This window comes from Trichosurus vulpecula, chromosome 4 (genome assembly GCF_011100635.1).
Source record: "Trichosurus vulpecula isolate mTriVul1 chromosome 4, mTriVul1.pri, whole genome shotgun sequence".
NCBI lineage: Eukaryota > Metazoa > Chordata > Mammalia > Diprotodontia > Phalangeridae > Trichosurus > Trichosurus vulpecula.
The window spans coordinates 420,506,939-420,520,116 of NC_050576.1; the positions used below are offsets into that span (position 1 = coordinate 420,506,939).

Genomic DNA, 13,178 nt, shown 5'->3' on the forward strand with positions numbered 1-13,178 from the left:
ACTGATTTATTTTCTTAGGTTAAGGAACATTACGATTTTAAAATGTCTTACTCAGAACTATGTGGCTACCTTTGATTATAACATACGTAAATTTCAAAGTCAACATAAAGCAGCACCTGAAAGACCAGCTTTTAGCAAATTGCTAAGATTGTTAAAACAGCATCATTCTAGTGTAAGCCATAATTTTGTAGAAACAGCAGCTGAAAACATTGGTGCCACACTTTATCATTTCTCTTGTTCTTTTGTTGGTCATGATATTAGATCTTCCAGCAATTATTCTCATCTGCACCTGCCATTCTGACTAGAGCTAGTAGTTTCATTGTTCCCAGAACATTTCAGTGGACAAGTACAAATTACGTATATTTAGTTACTTAATGCAACAGTGAAACTTTAATAGATCATATCTGTATCATATTGTATTTTAGGTTCCAGCAATTAAAGAATAGAAAGGTAATCCAGAAAATGTCTATAGCTCATTTGTTTTAGATGATAATCTATAATGTAATTAATTGCTCTTCAAAGATCAGTCTTGGTGATATTACTTGTGAAATTCGTTTATGGTTTTATTGCTTTTTGCTATTTATTAGAAGTTAAATATATGAATGTGTTTTCTCATTTTATATAAATTTCTTGTTAGAATTAATGAGAAAAATCATCTGGTTACTTGGTTTGTTTAAAAAAACATTAATTTTGGGTTGTATTTATTGAAAAAAAATTTGTTTCATGCTCGTAGAATGATTTTTAAAACAGGAGATGAGAGTTTTTTTTTCCTTTTTTTTTCATTAAGGGAGTCAAGGGCACAAAAAAGGGGCACGAACACCCAAGTTACCAAAACAGACGGGTATGAACTGGGCAGACTTACTTCCACCTCCCCCAGCACATCCTCCTCCCCATAGCAATAGTGAAGATTACAGTCTTTCTGTAGATGAGAGGTAAGACTACAGAGTATTCTGTGAATGTGACATCTTGTGTGGGACTGGAATATGTTTGTAGAGCACGTTTCTGTGTGAGGTGGCATTTTCTACAAACTCTGAAATGTGACTCTTTAAAAAAACTACCATTTACATAGAAATTGAAATAATAAACTGAATGATGTTTTATGTATTAAATATTTTTAGTCTCAGTGTTAAAAAAAGCAAAGCTATCTAAGTGGTACTGTGGATAATGTCAGGAAGACCAGAGCTCAAAACCTGCCTGAGACCCTTACTAGCTATGTGACCGGTCAAGTCAATTAACCTCTTTTGGCCTCAGCTTTCTAATTCTTAAAATGAGGTTAACAATAGCACCTACTTCCCAGAGGAGTTGGAAGGATCAGATGCAATAATGTATGTAAAGTGCCTTACAAACTTTAAAGTGATTTATAAAAAGTAGCTATTATAGCTACCATTCCTGTAGTTCATAAATATGTTTCAAACTCCAAACTCTTCTGTGGTCAAATTAGTTTGGAATACATTAGGGTATGTATAATGCCCCTAATCCAGATAGTTCTTAAATGAACGCTAGGGGGAAAATATTAAAAAGTAACTGTTCTACCAGGAAATGATCAGTAGCATCATCTTCATATACAGGTTCCAGCATATTTTTACTTATTTTAAGTTTAAAAACTGATGTCTGTATAACTTTCTATTTTAGCTATGACCAAGAAATTCCATGTCCAGTGCCACCAGCAAGGATGTATTTACAACAAGATGAGCTAGAAGAAGAAGATGAACGAGGCCCCACCCCACCAGTACGAGGAGCAGCTTCATCTCCAGCAGCGGTATCCTATAGCCATCAATCTACTGCCACACTCACACCCTCACCCCAAGAAGAACTTCAGCCTATGTTACAAGATTGCCCGGAGGACATTGGCCACATGCAACACCAGCCAGACAGAAGGTATGTTGTGCAAAGATTCACTGCCAATGAAATCAGGTTGTTTCTACTCATTATAAGCAGCATTCGTTTCGTGATTTCAAAATGATACTAGATAATGAATATATGGAGTAATGTTAATAATTAAGCTATACGGTAAACTTCATACTTTTATTCCAAGTGAACTTTAGAATTGAAAATAATGTATATTATTTCATAGAAATAATTTTGTTACCATTATAATTGTATTCTTGAATACATGTAAGTCATAATATATGAATTGTTCTCTTTTCATAAAATCTAATCTGGCCAATTTTATTCATGTAATTTTCCCCATTCTAGCTTTCCTTTTTTTATTGTTGTTAAATGCCTTACAGATTTCTTATTCAGTCATATAGAAACTGTATTTGCGTTTGACCTTGCTTATCTTTTTGTTTAGTTGAAATGTTGTTGAAATGGGTTGTCTGTTCCATAATTGGGGGTATATGTTTATGTACTTGCTTTTCTATATGTGTGTGTGTATATATATATATATATATATATATATATATATATATATATATATATATATATATATATATGTATATGTATATGTATATGTATATGTATACATATATATGTATATATACGTGTGTGTTTATGTACTTGCTTTTATATATATGTATATATGCATATATGCATATATATTACATATACATATGCATGCACATATATGCACACATATTACATGAGGTAAAATAATACCCTTTTGTACTATGCTTAGCTGTTGTGTTGGTCCTTAATAGAGCATGAAAGCTCTTCCTGCACCATGCCAGTGCTTCTGTTGTTGGTCATGACTTTATGTGTGTACTTTATGTTGTTCCTGACACGTTGCATTAGTTTCTGTATCCTTACTCTTACTGGATGGCGATCATTGTTTTCCTCTGTTTCTCTGAGCACTCCTTTCACCATCCTTAAAACCATATCAAATAGAGTTTACTTGTTTTAAACCTTATTTTATAATTTAAAAAGTGTTATTTTATTAAATCTCATCTTGAAGAGGCTACCTTTTATAATTATGAAATGGAAATATCACAATGAAATTCTCACAAAAATATTTGCTGATTTGAGTTCTATATAATATACTCCTGTACAAATATTACAGATTCATTTGCCCTAAGAAGTTGAAATATCAACCTGTATACTTTAAAAATATTTATTATAAAAGTTTAAAATGCTTTTTGAAAAAATAAATAGTCAAACACTAGACTGTAACAATAATATATAGAGGGAGAAATGAACCCAGGGATGTGGAAATCCCAAACCAAAATTCCCGAGGCAAGGCTGCCTGGAATGAATTCTCAGACCCAAGCATTCTTTAAGTCAAGGAGGCAAAGATTTGTTATGTTTTAAGTAAATAAAGTGGGCAACAATTCTTAGGGAACCTGCAACCATACAGGGCTACAGGGAAAGTTTAAGTACAAGATTTAGGGGTGAAAGTTGTCAATTAGGTGTGTTGGGGTGGGATTAGGGAGTGGTCAGGGCGTGATTAAGGGTTGGTCAGTTCTTAAAGGAACTTGCACTTTTTGTATCTACTGCGCAGGTGTCTTACCCAGAGTTCACTGGGAAATAGCCCACGGGGTGGGGGACAGGAGAAGGTGTGGTTTTGCCTGTGAAACGTCACTAAGTCACCAGGAGTTCAGGCCTAGCTGGAGATACTGGCTAGGTTCCATCAAATGCCTTGTTAGTCAAGATTATGTAAGGGAGTATACATTTGAACTATGTCTAGGATGTATGTTAGACTCAGTACATGGTCAGTTATCAACACCTGGGAATCAAACTATAATTGGGTATAGCTGCTTACTAAGGAAGAAGCAGAGATAATTTTGGGGCACACTGCCCTTTAGCTAGAGAGGCTGCCTGGGAAAGAATGTTTGAGAACTAGATGTGTTCTGAAATTGGAATTCTGCCACAGGCACAGGCACCCGGGCAGAGGCTAAGCGGAAATGTGATGTTAGAATTAGGGTCCAAGCACAAGCACCCCATCAAATATACTTGGCAAAGGTATGGTGAGAATTCTATAGGACTATATATTATCTAAGATGCATCCTTTGAAATATTTGTATTTTGTAAATTTTGGCTTTAATTTAAGAACAACAGTTAGTAGAATTTTTTTTTAATCAGTTATACCAGAATAGTGTTTTGAATAACCAGTATGAGGTGGGGACTCATAATTTCATAATTTTGTGTCCTGATGTGAATATTGGCATTCTCATTTTAAAAAATTTAATTTTAGAATTTAAAACAACTTTAAATTTTAAAATTTCATTAAAGCTAAGTAATTTTTCGAATGACTGTATATTGAAACTTCAGACAAAAATACCGATAATACTTAATATTAGTTCAAATTGTAGTGGTTTACAATTCTCACAAAGTAATTCCTCTGAGATGGAAAGAACCTTGAACTTGAAATCAGGAGACTTTTGGCAACTTCACTGAAACATCCGTTTTTTTCTTCCCCTGCAAGAGAGGGTGGACTGGATTAGTGATTGGCAAAGCGTGGCTTCCTGCCCTCCCTTTTTGTGTGAGCCTGGAGCTAAGGATGATTCTTACTTTGTAAAATATAATACAATTTTATTTAAAAATGTAAAAACTGTTCTTAACTCTGCCGGCCATACAAAAACAGAAGGGCAGGCATTGGACGTAGTTTGCTGGGCCATCAGATGATCTCTGAAGTCCCTTCCCATATCTAGCCGTCTGTGATTTTATGACTTTAATTCTGTGACATGTAGTCTCTACATTATTTTAGTAGTCCTTGAATTCCCTAATGAAAAAAAGTTCAAATGCTTGTTATATTGAGTGGTAGAACTATTTAAATGCAACTGATCTTGAAATGATTTTTTTATTTTCCAATTTAGTAAATTACACATAGATGTTTATTATGCCTAGTTTGACTTTGCTTTATATCTAGCTGATTGACATAAACATCCTCTATATTCTCAGTATTGACTTGGCTTGAAAATGATTAAATTCCTCTTACTCTCTAACATCGTACTCTAAGATCTAACTTACTATGAGTTCTTACTCTAACATGGAGATACTTTTGCTTTACAAAGTGCTACATTTGCTTAATAATTCTTACTTTGTTTATTGGTGATCCTGCCTTTTCTAAAATTTCTTAGTGATGACGAAAAGGTTTTTTTTCTTTTTAATAACATATTAACTTATTTTGTTTTATGTGTGCCTAACTCTATTTGATTTTCATTCTAAATAAAACCAATTTTCATTCAATGTGAGCAGCCATAGTCATTAGTGAAACTAAGTGTGCATTTTTCTTCTTTTGAAATAACTCCAGCTCTTTCAGGTTATTTATAGTTTTCCAAATGTCACACAGAAAAATTTTTTAAATTCTAAGGCATTAATAAAAATCACAACTTTTATCTGAAATCCTTGTATTAATAACCTTAGCAGTATGTTATGTTTTTAATTTCCCAACATGTCTCATACTTTCTACTTTGTAGATAAACAGTAGATTTTCCAAATAAAAAATAAAAAAATCTAGTCATACTGATACTAGATATATGTGTTTTAAGTCAATTGTCACTTACCAAGTTGTAACTTTCTGCCACTCCTACAGTAAATAATCTTTAAGATAAAAAGCTTACCCAATCAGTTTTCAGTGAAAATCAGCAATCTCTAAAAAATAAGATGAAGCGTATTCTTGAGGGAAAGAAGACATGGGGTTAAGAATTTCTGGCTACCATAATTACTAGTTAAATGACTGATATTTTTGTTATAGAATAAAATCTATGAGAATGTCTGCCATAATGGTAAAAGCGATTTTTTGAAGTCACGAAATATTGCCATCTATTAATAATATTATTACATTTCTTCTCAAAACAACTGATTCCATTTCCCTAGATTTGTGGAGTTGGCAACAAGAACACAAAAGGAGTGAGAAAAATCGTTTTATGGAACATTCTGTTATGGTACAGATGCCTGTTGTCTTTGGCAATATCTAGCTTTCTTAATAATTCAGAATCTTTTGGTCTCATCAATTGGCATTTGCCTACAAAAGTAGATTTTAACCTTCCACATATAATGGCCTTTTCCTTTTTAACCAGTCATAGTCCAAATAATGAAACATAGGCATAGCTGAACGCTTTATTATTAGACTTAAATGTGAATTTAGGTTTTGCCATTAGACTTTTCACAAGCAATTCTGCTATCAACAAAGTGCCGTAACACTGCTTTGTCACACATTGTTACAAAGGTTCTTTTTTTTTTGTGAACAAAGGAGCTGAATTAAAAACATCAAGTTGGTCTTGAGATATTTTTGTGTCATTTGAATAACTTGAAGCATGCATATTTATTTTTTTCTTCACACAGACGTCAGCCTGTGAGTCCTCCTCCACCACCAAGGCCAATTTCTCCACCACATACCTACGGTTACATTTCTGGACCCCTTGTCTCAGATATGGATACTGATGTACCCGAAGAAGATGAAGCTGACATGGAAGTGGCCAAAATGCAAACCAGAAGGCTTCTTTTACGTGGGCTTGAACAGACCCCTGCTTCCAGTGTCGGGGATTTGGAAAGCTCTGTAACTGGCTCCATGATAAACGGCTGGGGTTCGGCCTCAGAAGAAGATAACATTTCAAGTGGACGTTCCAGTGTTAGTTCTTCTGATGGCTCATTTTTTACTGATGCAGATTTTGCACAGGCTGTTGCAGCGGCAGCTGAATATGCCGGTCTTAAGGTAGCAAGACGTCAAATGCAGGATGCTGCGGGTGAGTTGCATATTTACAAAAATTATTTAAAATTTTTAAGTATATAATATTGAATTACTGATTATCTTCAGGTACATCTTGTGTCACATATCAGTATTTTGTATTTCCAAAATTGAAACTACAACCACTAATTACATAAAATATCAAATTCAGTTCATTAATCTTTCCTCTAATCCAGCCTCCACTCAGCCTATTTTCCGCTAAAGTGCACATCTGGCCAGGTCATGCCAACTCCTCTATTTAATAAACTTCAGAGCTTTATGATAAAATACAAACTCCTCTATTTGGCATTTAAGGCTCTTCACCACCTGACCCTGTCCTTCCTTTCCAGCCTTATCACAGGTTGCTCTCCTACATGCATCCTCCAGCCCAACCCTACTGGCCTTCTCACTGTTTCTTGTACATGTCATCTCCCATCTTTGTGTCTTGACATTGGCTCTGTCCCATGCATGGAATGCCCTCCTTTCTCTCTTCCACTTCCTAGAACCCCTTGTTTCCTTCAAGTATAAATGAGCGAATGAATGAAAAAAAGCATTTAGTAAGCATTATGCTAAGAACAGGAGATTCAAGTACAAGCAAGCAAATCTGCCATCAAAAGTTTACAGTCTAATAAGGGAAGACAACACATAGTAGGAAAGGGATGGGAGTCGGGGCTTTGGGTCAGGGCAAGATAAAGTGAAAACATAATCAGAACCTTGAGGCCTCCAGTTCAAGGGGGAGGTGGACTCTGGAGCGCAGGGGGCACATTTGGGCAATGAAACCTTTTCTGTTCTCTACCACCAGTTGCTAGTGCCTACCCCCTGCAGGATTACCTTGTAGCTGCTTTGTATGCTTTTGCATATATCTTTATATGTGCATCTTATCTTCTCCATTAAAATGTAAATGCGAGATAGAGACTCTTCCACTTTTGTCTTTGCACAGTAGCACCTACTTATATGGAAGGCATTCTGCTAAGTATTAGGGTTGTAGTTCAAGGTCAGTTGTTTCATCAGCTCAGCAGCCTCTGATGGGGGAAATACTTATACTAATACAGGCTACAACCTCACAAAATAGTAGTAAAAGGAATTAGATTTGGTAGAGGAATCCTGCGGTGTTGCTCACCGTCACATAGCTAAGGCAGACTTCAAATGCAGGCCTCTTCCTAACTAATCATACCATTCTATTCATTACGTCATACAGTCTCTTTGGAGTGGGGGTACATCAATGAAATTAAATGCATATCTTGCCTAAGTCAAATATGTATTGGGGTGTGCTGATAAATGTTTAACAAACCAGCCCTCTGCGGGGGAAATGTACACATCACATGCTTTTAAGCATCATCTGCATCATTAATATTTTCTTCATTTCTTTCTTAAGTCTAGGCAATCAACAAATAAAGAGGGGGTTTGCAAATCAAGAAAGGAGAAAGTAGGATTTTAGGATGGGACTTGAAGGAAGCCAAGAGTTAAGGAGGCAGAGAATTCCAGTGAAAATGCCTAAAATCTGGAGAAGGGAGTATCTTGTTTGAGGAGGCCAGTGTCACTGGAATACAGAACATATAAAAGAGAATAAGGTCTAAGAGGACTGAAAAGGCACGAAGGAGTTAGATTGTGTGGGGCTTCAGATGCCAGAGGATTTTATATTTGATTCCAGAGGCAATAGGGAGCCACCCAAGGTGATTGAATAGGGGAGTGACGTGGTCAGAACTGCACTTTAGGAAAATCAAACTGATAGTTGAATGGAATATAGTCTGGGGAGGGCAAAGACTTAAAGCAGAGAAAGTGACCACTATTGCAGTAGTTTAAACATGAGGTGATGAGGGCCCAGACAGGGTGGTGGCAGAGTCAGGGGAGAGAAGAAGGCACATTTGAGAAACATTATCTCGTTTAATCCTTTAAATCCTATGAGATGATTAATACAGACTTTTGAGATATTAAGTCTTTTATACATGAATTTGAATCCAGTTTTTCATGAACCCAGAGAAAATGTGCTTAAAAGTATGAAAAGAATAAAGTGTAGTATCTTAAAAACTAACTTATTTGTAGCCAAGGCCCTCTCATCCAAGGGTTCTGAATCACACCAACTGGCCGCGTATTCACCACGAGGAAACAGGAACACTAGTTGGTTCTGTACCAAAGGGATTTGTGCTTATGTGCACATTCAGAAAAATAGATGGCACAAATAGTTACCATTTTTTAAATTTTGAATCGCTGACATAATTAAGGTTAAAAGGGCTTGGTCTTCCAGTGTATATTCAGAACAAATATATGAAAGTAGGGGAAGGATTGATTCTGTGCTGAGTATTTGAGGAGAGGAAAGAGAAGAAAGGGCAACAGGAATACAGTAATGTAGAAACAAGCAAGGGGTGGGATTTGCTGTTCTTCATAATCAGTTTCTCTGAGAAGAACATTCAAATATGGAGGAAGGGGTGTGGGATGCAGGAATCAGAAACTCCAGTTTCTTCTGAAAAGGACAAAGTGAGGTTGAACATACATAGAGAAAATCTGGAGTAGATAAAGTGGTAGCAATGCCAAAAATAAGAGAGGAATTGAAATACTTAAAAGAGGGTGCAAAAGAGAACAAGAGAACAAGTTCAGGGGAAAATATAGACAAAGTAATGTGCGAGTAGAATGGAGAGTCAGAGTTTCGTAGGGAATGCTCTTTCTGTGTTCTGTTGTACATATGGAAATTTTTTGACATTTAAGTACGGAATTAAAATTTTTTTAATTAAAAAAAGGAAGGAAGGGACCAAGAGATCTGAGAGCCATCTCAAAATAAGTCAATATTACTCCCAAATGATTTTGCCCTGAAAGGCCTTTATACTAAAAATGGTTTTTAAAAATCCTAAGATATTGTGATATTTCCATTTTCCAAATGTAAGTATTTGAACAAGAGATTATCTCTAGTGATCTAGAAATCAGGACATTCTTGATACTGACTTTTTTCCCCACTCATTTTTGTTCGCTGTGGGAACTTTTGGTTCGCTCAGGTAGCTTTTTCTTTCCTGTGGCAACAACATATTTTGAATTATACCCATCATTTCATTTCTCCTTAGGCCTTCGTACTTACTTCAATACTTGAATGGGTCTGCGATCTCATCCATGTAGATTCTTTTTCCATTATTGCAAACTGTAATGCTTCTCATCCTGCGCAACTCTTATCTGTACCTTTCTGTAGATCCTCCACAAACGAGACAATCCGGTATCTTCCCTCTAGTTCTTTGAGCATTTTGTTGATACCAGTAAAATACTTGGACTGTATGTCATTCGTTACCATGTCTTTTCCCAATCCCCCTTTATGCAAATGGTCTCGTCCAAATGATCATTCTCAGGTGTTTGGGTCTAACCTAAGGAAGAGACTGGCATGTTCACCACATCAAGATAAAATCAGACAGGAGCATATACAATATCGGCCACAAAGTCTGCTATGCATTCTGGATTTCCTGGACTTTGGGATGTGCAGTAGCACAGATATTAATCAGTGTCCAGGTCCAAGATAAGGTGACTGAAGAAGATGCCTACACTTGTAGGAATTTTATTAAATATTCTCTTCTCAGCTTATGAGGTTAAGAGGGCAAAAGAGAATGGCCAAGATGAGTGAAACACTTTTTTAAGTCTTGTTTTTCAGAAGCTTATAACATTAGATAGATACTGTTAGAAGAAACCTAATCCTACTCTCTCTGGAATCTCCTTGTAGCAAGGAGGTGTTCTTTAAGCCTATGCCAAATAGAAATAAGCTTTGAGATGTCCTACCAAGCTTGAGAGCTTACAGCATGAAATGCTGCACAGTAAAGGACTGTATGTTTGTTCTTCAAGAACCTATCAGTTTAGCTAAATTTAGCAAAACTTATCGTTAGATTGGCTGTATGAAAAGCAGATATAATATTTTCCAAGTCACAGAGAGATTGTAGCCAACACTGATAGAGGTAGGACTCATACATTGCAAAAATTACAAATCCTCAGAAGTACTGAAATTAGTGTCAATAAAAAAAATAGCTACTGAGATTAAAATCCAAGTTGTGAATCTATAGTAATCTTCATGGTGATACATGCTACTGTTGCCATAAATCCCCATCATGAATAATCCATTTTATATATTACTTATTCATGATTCTGTTGCAGCAGGATAATATCCAACAGATCTTAGCCTATACCTATAATGTATGCATTATAAAAGCAGGACTTGAATTATTTGAGTTATTCAGCCAGAGACATTTTTGGTTGGCAGTTGCATGAATGATCTTTAAAAGGGGGAAAAAAAATCTCTGCATGTTGATCGAATGAATATGATTTTAAATATCCCTCATAATGAAAACATTGAAAGCTACATATTCTAAGTGATAGCTTTTGTTTTAGTTTATTTATAAGTTCACAACAAGGTAAGTGAAATCAAGTAACTTAAACTACTGTTTACAAATGACTTTAAGAATATTTGTGTTTTGGTTTTTTAAATCAAGCCAAATAAAGTTGATAGTTCAATCATAAAAGACTCTGGTGAGTCCTAAGGTGTACATCAGATGATTTAATACGATAGAGTAAATTTTGTTTCAGCCTTAATATGTTTTCAAGCATTTTTTTGGTTTATTCATCATTGATTTCATCATTTTTATCTGATTTAATATTTTACTTCATTATCATCTAGAGGGTCTTTATTTGTGTTCTTCAAGTAATGTGAGTGAAACATACTATTAGGCTTTTTTTTAAAGAAATGGTTCCATTTTATGACCTAACATTGAAACTTATATGAATGAATGAATGGGTGAATGAATGAATTCGCTATTTTTCACTCAATTCTTTTATTGTTTAATGTTTACTATTTAACATGCTTCAGTTACCTTATTTTTACTTGTAGTTATTTAATCAACACAGATTCTGAAATGTGTATGTCATAAGATATACTATTCCAGGTCCATTGGTAAAACTTTCTTGCTGTGCAATAATAAAAATTTATGTTTGTGACTTTTTCATTTTGGTTACACAAGGCAGTAGAGGGCAAGAACATCAAGCACGTGGTTGTGATGTCTCCATTGCAATCCTGGGTTATATATACTGTGTCTATTGTGGAATCTTCTGTCTTCATTGATCAGCGAGGCACAGTGACAGAGAGCATTGATATGGCTGATGTCAGATAATGCCACTGTTTGACTGAGAGACATGACTTATTCCTTTGGTAATGAATAAGCTTAGTTGACCAAGATTCCTAGAACCAATAAAATAAAATAAAATTCAATTACAAAAAGCAACACCTCTTTATCTTAAGGATCAGGAACTGCCACAATGAGAAAATATTTTGGGTGATTAGCTAACCTTTGGCAGATTCAGAAATCTAGACTAGATCAATCTTAAGTGGTCTAAGTAAAAACTGTACCATTATAACAATACGTACCTGAAAAAGTAAGTATAAATTATATTCAATTTTTGTTTTTTTTAACATTTATACCATTAAACCTCTTTATCCTAGCTTCTTTTAGGATTATGTTCTTCTATCTTCCTAGCCCCCTACCTTCTGTACTAAAAAGCAAGAAATATTCTAACGAAATATTAAGTATTTTGATAAAAAATGAAATTCATATCTTTAAGTAAACATTTCAACAGAGCTAGCTTCTAAAATATTTGGAGTGGTGGTGTCTTTTATATAAGAATCATGAGATTCAGTACTGTTTAAATATAATGATGCAAGAAGCTGTATTGAAATTTAATACATGTTCTTATTTTAATGATTGCGTTTTTACCCCCAGCAGTTGACTAAACTCCGGGGGGCAGAAGTTTATTGCTTTATATTACTGTGTTAGTGTGTTTTGAAAGTTTTGGAAACAAAGTGGAATGTTGGGTTTTCCTTTTTTTTTTTTTTTTTGAAGGAAAACCCATGATATATTTTGACTCTGATATGTTGGTTTTTTTTTTTTCAGGCCGCAGGCATTTTCACGCATCACACTGCCCTAGACCCACCAGCCCTGTATCTACAGACAGTAACATGAGTGCTGCTGTAATACAGAAGGTCCGACCAGCCAAGAAACAAAAACACCAGCCAGGACATCTGCGCAGAGAAGTCTACACAGATGGTAAGGACATTGAAATAGATGAAAACCTTGATAAATTTTTCTGTTTTACCCGGTAGATGTATGGGGAGCAAAACTTTGTAACACATGTAAAATCACACTAAATATTTACTGTTTTAAGTTTTATACTACAAAATATTATTGTTTTCAGTAGTCGATCTCCAGTACCTCCAGTGCACGGTCATACAGTTTTCTTATAAGCTTATTATTTAAGAAACCAAATTAATGTACATATTTATAGAAAAAATAGCTTGTCACATAAAAATAAGCATAAGATTAAAACTTCATTAAGTTAATGTAACATTAAATTCTCCAAAGTGTCCACCTTTTTCATGAACAATTTGGTATTCAAACAGAAGACAATGGACTCTTTTGAATTTTAATTCTAACTACAGTATTATTACAGCCATTTTATGCACCAAAAGGCAAAATCTAATCATTTTCCCTCATGCCTTCACACACAATGTCTACTCCTGCTGAAAAGGTAATGCTTGTATTCTCCAGGGAGTATCATAGGA

At 35.0% G+C, this 13,178-nt stretch overlaps 1 protein-coding gene across 2 annotated transcripts in view; it reads left to right on the top strand.

Annotated features, from left to right (window-relative positions):
* ROBO1 (roundabout guidance receptor 1) overlaps positions 1-13,178 on the top strand; it is a 196,418-nt gene that overhangs the window by 159,639 nt on the left and 23,601 nt on the right. For both annotated transcript variants that reach the window (XM_036754542.1, XM_036754543.1), the window contains 4 exons: positions 788-932; positions 1,633-1,878; positions 6,223-6,623; positions 12,511-12,663. In XM_036754542.1, coding sequence (XP_036610437.1) covers positions 788-932; positions 1,633-1,878; positions 6,223-6,623; positions 12,511-12,663 — 945 coding nt within the window. The remainder of the gene's footprint in view (positions 1-787; positions 933-1,632; positions 1,879-6,222; positions 6,624-12,510; positions 12,664-13,178) is intronic.